General features: G+C 36.4%; 1 protein-coding gene across 2 annotated transcripts in view; it reads left to right on the forward strand.

Moving 5' to 3' along the window:
• Window positions 1–13,270, forward strand: part of LOC132142525 (ephrin type-A receptor 6-like) — a 147,283-nt gene that overhangs the window by 39,655 nt on the left and 94,358 nt on the right. For both annotated transcript variants that reach the window (XM_059552459.1, XM_059552460.1), the window contains exon 3: window positions 1,430–2,099. In XM_059552459.1, coding sequence (XP_059408442.1) covers window positions 1,430–2,099 — 670 coding nt within the window. The remainder of the gene's footprint in view (window positions 1–1,429; window positions 2,100–13,270) is intronic.

Genomic DNA, 13,270 nt, shown 5'->3' on the forward strand with positions numbered 1-13,270 from the left:
GAAACACTTTCTTAAACCAGAAATGGTTTTTGTAAAGCCAGGGGTCAAATGCTGTGTGGCCACCTGATTTATGACTGTTTTTTGTGTGAATGTCCACAAAACTGGAAGATTTTCGGAGAGTATATAAGCAGTAGCCTATTTTAGAAAGGAACATTTCAAAGATAAAAAATGAATAAGGTGATAATCAATAAATTATTATTAATTTATTGCTGTTGTGCAAAGATTATGAGATTATGAGATTATCAGATTATGAGTATTTTAAAATAAAATTTTATATAATTAAAAGTACTTCATTTTCGGAATCTGATTATGTAATCCATATTACGTTTATAATCAGTTACTACCCAGCTCTGCACACAGATTTGTGTGAAATCTGTCTGTAAAATTGGAAAAATCTGTTTTATGTAACAATATAAATATGTACAGCAGTTTTCAACGTTAATTATATATATATATCTATATATATATATATATATATATATATATATATATATATATATATGTATACACACAGTATATATATATATATATATATATATATATATATACAGTATATATATATTATTTTTTTATTTTTATTTTTATTTTATTTTTTGAGCTGGAAATCAACATCATAGATTGATTTCTGAAGAATCATGTGACACTTAAGAATAGAGTAATGGCTGCAGAAAACAGTTATTTTAAATCAGTGGTATTTCACAATATTACTGTTTTACTGTATTTTTGATCAAACAAATGAGACTTCTTTATATAAGAGAATCCTTTATTTATTTATTTGTATTTATTTATATTTTTAGCCAGCCACCACCAGCATTTTCAATCAAAATGTTCATGTGCCTCCTTTTTTTTTTGCCAACACTTGATTGTGGGTATGTTTAATAAAAATAAAAGCAAGATTTTGAACAAAAAGCTGGAAAAAAAATCATGTTTTTGTCAAAGACTACGTCCAGATCAGATTCTAATCAATTATCAAAACATAGATGGAGCAGATCGTTTCCATCAACGCCCCAAAGCTTACACAATCCTGTACCACTTCATCGACATTTTATTCAGTAACAATAAGCAGTTTGGATTTATATGCTGTTTAATGTTTAATGATCACGTTATTTTACACACGCATCTGCTTAAAGACACGATTCCTTGCTTCTGTTTCTTTTTTTTTTTTGCCTGTGTTTTGAAACCTGAGATTCTGTAGTCAGAAGATGTGTAATTACCATATAATGATAAAAACACGGAAATCCAGAAAATTATTTTTAACGAACAACAAACATTTTTGAAAGGTAGTTTAGTGTACTTTACAGTATTGTATATTAATGTGTATGAATAACCATTCAATGTATATTATATGAATTTTACACAGCAAAAAAAAAGAAAAAAAAAGAAAAAAAACTATCTATCTTCTCATACCTCTGTCCTTTGCTCTCCACAGTGGGATGCCATCACGGAGATGGATGAGCAAAACCGTCCCATCCACACCTTCCAGGTGTGCCATGTAATGGAACCCAACCAGAACAACTGGCTCCGTACAAACTGGATACCCCGTCAGGCTGCGCAGAAGATCTACGTGGAGCTTCGCTTCACCCTGCGGGACTGCAACAGCATTCCCTGGGTCTCTGGCACTTGTAAGGAAACTTTTAACCTCCACTACTTTGAGATAGATGAGCCGCATGGTGCCAATGCTCATTTTAATCCCAACGACTACGCCAAAATCGATACTATTGCCGCCGACGAAAGTTTCACACAGACAGACCTGGGCGACCGCGTTCTGAGGCTGAATACCGAAGTGCGGGAAGTGGGTCCAATAGCTCGTAAGGGTTTCTACTTGGCCTTCCAGGACGTGGGCGCATGTATCGCCCTGGTGTCTGTGAAAGTTTATTACAAAAAGTGCCCATCTACCCTGAGAAACCTTGCTACCTTTCCTGACACTGTACCGCGGGTGGATTCATCTTCATTGGTGGAGGTCAGGGGTGCTTGTGTTGAGAATGCTGAGGAACGGGACACACCTAGGCTGTACTGTGGAGCTGATGGTGATTGGCTGGTGCCACTGGGCCGTTGTGTCTGCAGCATAGGCTATGAGGAGAGTGACAGTCTCTGTATTGGTGAGTTCTAACATTAAATCCTGCTTCGATTTCTGTCTCTGCTTTAGGACGGTAGTGTACATATACCTAGATTGTATAATTAAAGAATTACAATATTATATATTATATACAATTTAAAATAACTGTCCCTTGGAATATATTTAATATATTTAAATATTTTAAAATTACATTTAATTATGTGATGTCAAAACAGAATTTTCAGCAGCCAATACTCCAGACTTGATTGTCACATGATTCTTATTATTATTATAAAGTTTGAAAATTTTTGAGTTGAGATATTTGAGGAAATATTATTTTTATTTATTACTGTTATTATTATTATTATTATTATTATTATTATAGAATACTTTTCTATTAGATGAAAAGATTCAAAAAATCTTCCACTAGTAAAATAGTTAATTATGGATTATCCAAACATATATTTGTCATGCAACACACAGTATAAAAACTGGCTGTACATCAAACATCTCTTTTGTGATTTATACTGCAGCTCTGTCCCTCTGACCTCCTGACCCTTGATTAGTCAAGTGTTGTTCCAAGGCTGCTGTACACATGAATGTGTCCTCTGTGTTTGTGTATGTGAACTGTGATTTTGCTTGGGATTATTATGCATTTATTTATTTATTTTTGAAAGTTACAGTATCTGAATTTTCTCTGGCTTCAGATTTGCTTGGAAAGGTGGAATCCGGAGTGGAGGTAAAGTGTGATTACAGAATGATTTGAGCCGGGAGGGAAAATTACTCCATTCCACTCACATATTGTTTTCCAGTCTGAATGTTGCTTGCCAGTGTGCAAAGCTTGATACTTCACTTGCTTTTTCTGGAACAGGCCAGCTTTTGTCTGAAATCTACTCGATATCTTCTCCTGTATCGTTGCATAAAAGTAATATCAAGAAGATATTAAGTACAACAGCGCTTGCTTGTGGCACATTGCTTAAATATAAAGTTAACAAGATATAAAATTACTTATCCTTAAGATTTTGGTCATACTGCCCAACTCTTTTCCATTTGTGATTGACTAAGAAAAGCCCCATTCCTGACAGCAGGTGAAAAAAGATGAGAGAATTCTGCTGTGATCTCCTGTATGGTAAGAGGACGGGACAGTCATGATAGAGACATCAGTGACTGACCCGGTTCACGCTGCAGCAGCCTGTAGGGAGCTTCTCTGTACATGTGAGAGAATAGAAGATGGCAGTGGGAGTCAAAGGCATCATTACATTCCCCTCATTATCAATAGCTGAGCATTCCAACCATTCTTCAAAAGCTTTAAAGATTCTGCAGTGTGAGAGGCACTTGTTTCAGTCTTTTTCTTAGGATTAAAGATCCACCAGATAAAGTATCACTCTTATGATAGCACGCTGTCTGTGATATGATTTAGATTTAGTCAGTACATCTAAACTAAAGCTCTGCAGTCACAAGGCTGTTCAGTGTATCTCCACTACCTGCCTCCCCCGTTTCCTGTCACATCTGTCTCTTTCTCCCTCTTTGCACATTATCTAAGCAGATCACTCCTCAGATTAAGGCTGCAATCGCACCGGCACCTGTCAAAGCCCTAATCAAATCCCCAGTGTCAGGGCGGCTCCCGCTGCAAAGTGAATCCATAATCAGCTCTCTCCTGCCCATCAGAGACCAGTTGCTCAGCATGGTGTTTGTGTGTGTGTCAGGGACAGAAGCAGAGGTAGAGAGAGACAGATGAATTGTCATATTTTCAGAGCATGTACTGAACTTACTTACAGTACTTCCTGATGGGTGAAGTTTGTTCGTTAGCGATGCAGATGTGTCAGCTCTAGATTGGCTTTGTCATATATATTCTTGATGTGAAGTAAAAAAAAAAAAAAAAAACACTATAGGAATACAGTTTTAAAATTCTGGCTAATACTGTTATGTTATGAATGCTAAAAGTGCAGCCACATTAGTGAAATTTCACGGGTAAAAAAATTGCCTGATTGCCATTGTCAATAGTCTAGCAATGCAAGAAGCAGTACTCAAACAGAGGACACCTTTAGACCAAACAACTTTCTGTTGGTCAATGTGAAAAATTTACTTGCAAAATCTACATTGGGAAAAAGTTCACCTTCACTCGAAACTGATTTGCGGATATGAAATAACTGGATTTTAAGAATCTATGCAGAATCTTGCCAAGTAGCAGTAAATCTGAATAAAGAGTAGTAAATATAAAAATTCTATATTATTTTATCGAAATAAAAAATAAACAAAACCTCAAAAAATTAAATCAGATGTTTCAAAGGCTACAATACTTTAAAAAGATGGCAAAATGGTATGCAAAGTTAAATATCCAATGTCAATGGATAAAAAAATAAATGAAGAGAATCTTTAATATTGTTGACAATTTATTGTGTTTCCCTGTTAAAAAAGTTAATTTTAACCACAATGAACAACATTATTTGTAGCTCTTAAACAATAAAAAATTACTGCCCAACCCACGGTTCCTTGCCAACTTTCTGAATCTGTTTCTTCTCCGCTCCCCTGGCATTTTTAAGACAGCAGAAGGGTTCACTATTTGCACACTTCAGAATCCCAGCAGATGCAGTATGTCATACTTGCAATGTTTGCCTAATGTATCATGAATGATTTTAATATTCTGTACGCTTGGAGAGACTGTCTGTACTGTTGCTGGACGAATGCTCTGGGGCATTTTTTATGTTACAACACTTTATCCTATCATGGTTTCATATACAGAGACAACTAGCCATTTTAGAGTATATTCCTGAACAGCTTGAATACTGTGGTTTTGCAACTCTTTCGAAACATTGTCCTGTCTGTTTGAGCAATACAACATTTCAGCAGCTCAAACTTTGGATTTTGGTAAATGGAATACAGGATGAAAACGGTGGTGATGGAGTCTTTCAGAAACCTTTTTGGAAAAAAAAAATGGCTATGTTTGGAATGGGATACTAGCATAATACAGTACATACACTGTAAACCGCTTACCCTGGTTTTAAAGGGGACATTGGATGCCCATTTTCCACGAGTTGGTATGATTCTTTAGGGTCTTCATGAAATGTCTGTAACATACTTTGGTTAAAATTCCTCAATGGTTGTGTAAAACACCACCCTTTTTACATTGTAATAAAACCTGTTCACAGCAATCTGTTTTGGTGCATGTCTCTTTAAATGCTAATGAGCTCTGCTCACCCCACCCCTCTCTTCCATGGAAGAGGAAAGGTAATTTGCAAATAATCATAGAAAAATATAAAGTTTGAGACTTGCTGCTTCTTTTTTTTTAGCAAAACCTTCATTTAATGGTCCCCAAAATGATTTGTGCAGACATAAACAAATTTAGGTGTATCCGGTGGCTTATTACCATCAAAAACAAAATTAATCCACTGCATCCTCAGTATCTCTGATGTCGGGAGAAAATGAAGACTCATGTTCACTTTTACATCCAACTACAAAACCCCTGCATTGCTTACGAGACATTGTTGTCGCTACAGCTTTTTGTGCACAGAGAAAATGCTGAACAGTGTACAACTGGCTGAGGGCTGAAACATGATTATATGGTACAGTCTGTCAGTGGTCATGGGCGGGGCTTGAGCAATATGACGTATCTGAAGTCCCCTTTAAGACTATTTTGCCATTTAATGAGTTTGTGTTTAAAATTAACAGTTTGACCAAATAACGAGTGTGTTGTTTTTGTTTTGCATATATGCAGAGCTGTCAGATTTTTCATATTAATCTATATTTAGGTTGTAAAGTTAACCAAAATAGTGTACACGAATGTCTGGGAAATGGAATAACCAGCTTTTGGTTTTATATGTTATGATACGGATGATGGAAAACACAAGCCGAGCTGATTCTTAAACCTGCAAAAGGCGATTTTTTTTCTTGTTTTCTTGGGCCTTGGAAGGAGCCTTCTGCAGTCTTGATCCTTATCAGGTGTGACTGAAACCGGAAAGCAAGGCAAATATTATTTCATCTGTATTGGACTAATACAGCAGTGTATCTTTTTCCACACCTCTGATCATAAGCACAAGGTTCAATTAGCATGTCTCTATATATTGATGTTTGAAGTGTGTCAGTAGAAAATATCAGTTTACATTTCCAAACATTCATTTTGCCGTTGTCAGAATGCTTGTGCATTCAAAATCACACTAGATTATTATTAAAATTAATGGCAAACTGATATTTCCTTCTGACACACTACAGCAAAAGATATAAATAACTGGCTTAAAACCCTTTTTTGGGGTGAAAATACTAATGTTCCTAAGACTTTTACATAGTACTGTACTTTACAAACGACATTGTTGCTACTTTATAAAGAATGAGCATACAGTCATTCACAGAACTGATTAAAGATAGTGACAGACAGCACTCATCTTAACTAAATATCAGAGTGATTGACAGAGATGCAGTAGAAACATTATGTTTTAACGTAGTTTTGTATTAAATAATGACCAAGATTGTGAAGTACATTTATTAGCTTTAGAGTAAGGGAAGCACAACTTGGGAAATGAGAGCATCCAAGGTGAAAGCTATGGATTTATTTTAAATATTTGTAATGTTATCCATACTTTTTTTGTGGCTATTTTTTTTAAGTATCGGTTCAGGCACCGGTAACATTTAAAAAGTATGGCTCATTTACCAAATGGGTGCTTTCTCTTCTTCCTCCACAAGTTAAGCTACTGTAGGTAGTTCGGTAGCGAGACATTTGAATAAATTAGCGTTTGCGACTGACAACGTGATTGACAATGTTGTGATAAGTAGGCTATACCAACTTTGTAACTCGTTACCCTCCAAACTCTGAACATACCAGACGTATGTAGCAAATACAGGAAGGTATCAATCAAGAAGGTATCAGGATTATGAGTTATTTTTCATTTTTATTTTTTGATTAATCACTTGGATTAATCATTCATTTTGACAGCACTAATGATTATTGTAAATAGACGACCATACAAGGGTAGTTGTTACTAAGCCTGCCCTGGGTACACCGATTTCCTTGTCCATTTCCCTCGCAGAATCCTGCAGCTAAGCTTGGATGTACATTTACATCCCATTAAAGGTTATTGATGACATGCCTCTGAAGTTTGACTTTTTGCACCATTACAATACTTATAGGCAACTAGTCATCATATCTCTAGTTCTTTAATGTATTTGCATTGTACTAAAGTGCGTTCATTTTCAATGGGCATACATGCAGCTGAAACAGGTAGCCTAGTGCATCCCAAATTGTTCAACAAGAACATCTTAATATAACATTATAGTCATTATGGCCTATGGCCTTTTTTTCCTTACATTACTTTTACTTTTATACTTTAAGTAGTTTTGAAACCAGTACTTTTACACTTTTACTTGAGTAAAAAGCTTGAGTTTATACTTCCTAGTATCTATACTTCTACTTGAGTAATGCATGTGAATACTTTTGACACCAGTGGTGCTGAAATACCTCAATGATTGACTGATTTTAGCAAAATCGCAAGAGCTAGTGGCTTGTCACCAAGACATTCAGACAGATCAATAAGAAGCAGGGCAGGGGTCCATGTAGGCCTTTATCACAGTCTCATGGTGTCAGTGTCTCCAGTGTTACCTTTGTGCCTGCTGCAAATGAGACCATTTCAGTGGTGAGTCAATGGTAAAAGACTTTGTCCTCATTGGCCTGCTTATTGAAGACTCTAAGTTACATGCAGGTGCTCGGACCTGGAAGGATGATGGTTGGCAGTCTGCTCAAGTGCCACGTTAATTGCCTGAAGTGGATGGTGACCATCCTGGCCTTAAATTATTTACTCCCAGACCTGCAGGGCTTCCATGTTGTGAGGTTTGAATCACAGACAGAGATCAATGGAGTGGAGGTAGCACAAAAGTTTGGCAGAGAGGAGGTTGGATTGTTTGTGTCCAGGGAGACGACACTGTTCTCCCTATGGTTTTCTCTACATGTCTATCCCAGCCCCTCTGGGAATAGATGTTAACATCTGTTCTGTGGAGAGTCGAGTCTCTCTTCTGGAGAAATCTGCTTAGAGAATGCTGGTCACAAAAGACTTTGTATCTCAGGTTTTGGGCTTGCAATAGCACCCACAAACAGAGATTTGGAGACTTTGAGTTTGGCCTCTGAATGGGGCACTCTTTTGGATTCAGGCTTTTGTCTGATATTACTGAGGCCATTCTGAATGATCTATGAGATGTCTCTATGCTTTCAAAATACAATTTATTTACATCCTGTACAGACAACACAGAGTGAACCAGTTCACTGCGAGGTGGTTCCCGTGCAGGAACTTCTGCAGGAGGATTTTACTGCTGGAGCAGCTATTTCTGCTGAACATTTTTCTGTTTAATATCTTTAGGAAATTACATGTTTGTGTATCGGTTCATGCATAGGACTGGATAGCTAAGGTCTTTCTTTCCTGCATTCATTCCATCTTTGGACTTGTAATGCTTGAGGCTTTGACAGGACTACCTTTTGAGCTACTAGAGTCAGACCAGTTTTTGATTCTCAAGACAGTTTCCTTACTTGCCCTCACTTCCTTACTTGAAACACTTGTTCCTATCTGGATTTTGCTCCTAGTCCAGTAAAGCCCCGTTCACACCAAGAACGATAACTATAAAGATAACTATATTAGCGTCCACACCAGCGAACGATATTGTCTGTGTATTCTAAACGGATGCGCGTCTGCTGCTTTAAATTCTCGAGCTCATTACAGCAGGATTGATTCTGATTGGTTGGCAATGTTTTATCGTTCATCAGGGAAAAAAAATCGCTCTGAAAGTGATTCCAACGATATCATTTCTCTCTGCATTTATCGTTATAGGTGTGGTGTGGACTTTGCTATTCTTTAACATTGAGAACGATTTTTAGAACTATATCTTTAACGTTAACTTTATAGTTATCGTGCTTGGTGTGAACAGGCCTTAAAGGTCTTCATGAGGCTATCCTTCCACGGTTGTGGTTTCTTTTTGTTTCGCTTACAGATTTTTATTTATTTATTTATTTGTTGTCTTTCTCTCCTCCTTCCTTTGAGTCCCAAAAGAAAGAGAGGTTGCACAGACTTTGTCCTGTTTGAGGATTTAAATTGATGAGTCGCATCAAGTTAGGTGGCCATTAGTCTCGAATAGCCAGGAATTCATGACAGCTTTCTTTGGCCAAGGTCCGCCCATGAGGCAGTTTGACTGACAGGTCAAACAACCAATCAGTTTGTTTCGTTCATCGTCACGTTTCAAGGCCTGGGAATGTCGCCACACTAACAGACCGGTAAAACTCTCGGACATATTTTAAATATTCTATGCCGTGAACATTACATTTTTGAAATACTTTTGAAAATTCAGCGTTTAGTTGATCCTGATAAGCGCTCGTCATCACAGTTGTAAACACAACAGCTTTCTTTTTTCGTGAGGGGGTTTGGCGCCATTGTATCTTTGACACACACGTATCACGGAAATCCTGTATAATTCAACCAATCCAGTCACGACTTTGACACTCCTGAATTGTTTCCACTTTTGTGTCCCATATGCATCAGATGTTTACCCAATGGTCCGAGGGTGTGATGTCTGATGCTGAGACTAGGTGGCCGTAGAAAAAGGTTTTGAGGCTGAGGAATGCTATACCAAAAGCTTATGGGTTGCATAGCTTTGATTTGGCCTTTAAGCGTTTGTATACACTAATAAGAATGTTGCTACTGAGTTTAAATTGTTTTAGACATGTCACAAATATGTGCAATAAAGGGCATAAGACAATAAATGTTAAATAAACCAGCTCCTGTCATATTTAGTTGAATAAGAAAAAAATGTCCATTTAGTCAAGGCCTATGTTGTACTGTAGGGGAGAGCAGGGGCGAAAGTACCATTTTTCAGAAAAACATCATTTTAAAAGATAATGTTGTAGACAGAGATATATTTCTGCTGTGGTTAGTAACTCATAAGTGTGGTCTATCAATACCAGGTGGTATTTTGTAGAAATGTAGAAAGGCTTCAGTATAATTTCAATTTGAACATAAGTTGCACATTGTTACTTTTGACCCCATCGGTTGGGACGAAAGTAACACACAGGTGGGTTAAAAGTAAAACAACAATATAAGCTAGATTTATTTTCTGTTACTCTTATTTTTATTAAGTATACCTGACTATGGCCTTGTTAATATGTAACTGCAAACATATTCTGTCTTTTATTTTTGCAAAAAAAAAAATTAAATTACATATTTATATTTATATTTTTATTTTAAATTTAAGTTTCATCAAATGTCTCAAAACCCGACTGTACAAACTTTATTTTTTTATTTTTTATTTTTTTATTTCAGCGTATTTTTATAAAACATTTTTTCATTAGAATTAACAATATAATAATTAAATTACATTAGCATAATATAAATTCTAAACATAATGTAACAGTAGGCCTATTCATGTTTCCATCCAGTTGTTTTTATGCATAAATTCAAAATGTGCATTAAAACATCTGGAAACACTGCAAATTCATAGCTGGAGGTGTAAAAGCTAAGGTATGGCTAAAACCTAAATATAACTAAGGTAAATGCGAGGTAGGAGCTGCCAAAATGTTCGTCTATGTCCAGAAACGCTCTCCCATAAACATCTGGATAAAACCAGACCACTGTTTGTCTTTCTGACCCTCACTCAGACATATTCTTTTGGTATAATATGACATAAACATTTTAATAAATGATGCAAGAGACAGAAATTCACAGAATAGCATGTACCGGAACAAAATAAATACTTCTTGTCACAGTAGCGGGACAAAAGTAACAACTGTTACTTTCGTCCCGACAGGAACTCCTGGCATTTAAACCTGATTTACTTTTATACTAAAACACTTTGATAATGCAAACTTTAGGATGTGTTAAAGCACTAAATAACCTGTAGATTGATCATTACTGTGACACATGAAACCAAAAAACAACACAACTAATTAAAAAAAATTACCGCTTCAATAATTTACTTTTTGTACTCGAAAACAGTTTTACCGACCTAACTGTGGGAAAGGATGAGGAAATCACGTGATATTTCTCAGCTCCATCAAGGATTGCATGCTGAATATACCGTCATAGCTGGGAATGCAAATGCAGTAATAGGCTCTGAGAAAATCGCTTTGTTACTTTCGTCCCACGTTACTTTCGACCCCGCTCTCCCCTACCCTATTCCTGGAATGTGTCAATGAGCAAAACAACAAAGACATCAGACTGTCTGGAAGGATTTCCATCCATTTGTTTTCAATATGCACTTCAGAATTGTTGTGTTCTAGTTAAGGTGCAGTTGTGACTGGCCCCATTTCTGCATCTCAGCATGCAGCTACCAACTAATTACAGTCATTTGTTAGATTCACAGCTAATTTACTTCTTTCTTTCCTTTTTTTCTCTCCCTCTAACTTTCTTCTTCTGCCAGTCTGTCTCTATCTCTCTTTCCCTCTCTCCCCCTCATTGTGCATTTTAATTAAACCATCTGCTAAATACAGCCATTCCTGGTATAGAAGCACACAAGCTTGACCCGCAGCACTCTTAATCCTTTCTGCAGAACTGAGCCTCTCTGACACTTATTTGCTTTTCTTCTAGTATAGTTTTCACAGCATCAAATGTTCCGTTCCTTCCCCTGCGTGAGGTCAGTAAGGCTAAAGACACAATGATGAATCATACAAAATGTGCTTAATTGACTTTGCCACAATCATCTGGGGCTGCTTTATTTTTATAATTGTGTTTTTGTTTTATTTTCACTGCATCACTCTCTTTTTATTTCTGTCTCTCTTTTTTTTCCCCCAGACCTTAGCCAGACCTCCTACTGAATTATGGACACTACTCCACATTATACAGTGGAACAGAAGCAAAGCAGAAATTTTAAACTCTCTGTCCCTTTGCTGTTTTACTCCAATTACAGAGACAATTCAAAATATTTCCAACTTCTATCACTCAGAAAGAAACTTAAGAGTAACAGACCTCCTTTATTTCTTCTTTTTGTCCCTCTATGCAGTTTTTTTTCTCTTTTTCTCTAATACTGAAACAGCAGATGTGTGGACACCTACACAGCAGGAGATGCCATGAGAGTGTTTTTCTCCTTTCCTTCCACCTCCTTTGTTTTTGCTTAGTCATATCAGAAACATGAAGCTTCAAACGCTGCTCTGAATCTGAAGGTGGTGACGCTTTCTTTTCAAATATACTTCTAAACATTTTCTTTAAGCAGTGCAGCCAAGGTGAAGGGGAATGAGGAAAAGCTTACTGTTTTAGTAAGCGCCATCACTCTAGAGATCTGCAACAGACAGTTTTTCAAGTTAGAGAAAAAAAATAAAACAAACATCAATATTCCGAAAATATTGCATCTACATTGTGCCAGTATACAGTTATAAAAGCAGCCACTGAATTGATTATGCCACATGCAATGAAGACATCTGTCTATAGCAGGATCAAGAGAGCTTTATTAAAGCTGCCATCTACAAATCTAAAACTATAAAATATTGCAAGAGATGGTATAAAACTCCTCTTACAGTAGTGACAGTTATTCCATGGAGTGTCCAGTAGTGTTGGGGAGGCTTGTGCAGTTTACCAAGCTAAATTAGTTAAATTACAGTCAGGCGTGAAATCGAACAAACATAAAAAAAAATAAAAATACTTACCACAACCACATACTAACAAAAATAGCTAATTACAGGAAGTTATAGGTGCCTCATTTCTGTTTCTTTATTTCCAACGCACAGCGGAGCTGCTTTATGGGATTTAAATCCTGCCATGATTCAAAACTGAAAATACAGGTCTGTAAGGTTGAAACTAAGTGTTCGAAAACTCAAAATCTTACAAAAAAAAGTTTTGCAAGATCGAAAAATAAGATTTGCAAGCTTGCAAAATGTAAAAAAAATAAAAAAATATCTCTGCAAACATTATGTTGTTTTTTAGATTTCCCTCTTCAGAACTGCAAAAAAAATTTACGATGTTGCGCAAATAAATTTTCAGAGTTTCAAATTTGTCAGTGTTCTCCCACTGTATTAGATTGTTTTCTAGGTTTGAAACCTTGTAAATGGTGATCTGAAAACTGGTGTGCGAATGTGTGAATTTTTTTTTTTTGAAACTCTGAAAACAGAGCTTTGCAGGCTTGCAAAGTGGTAAAAAAAATTACATCTCTTCAAACGTAATTTTGTTTTTGAGTTTTCCCTCTTCAGAAGTGCAACACTCTTTTTTATGGTGTTGTGCAATCATTTTTTCAGAGTTTCGAATTTGTCACTGTTCTCCC

Source organism: Carassius carassius, chromosome 6 (genome assembly GCF_963082965.1).
Source record: "Carassius carassius chromosome 6, fCarCar2.1, whole genome shotgun sequence".
Classification (NCBI taxonomy): Eukaryota; Metazoa; Chordata; class Actinopteri; order Cypriniformes; family Cyprinidae; genus Carassius; species Carassius carassius.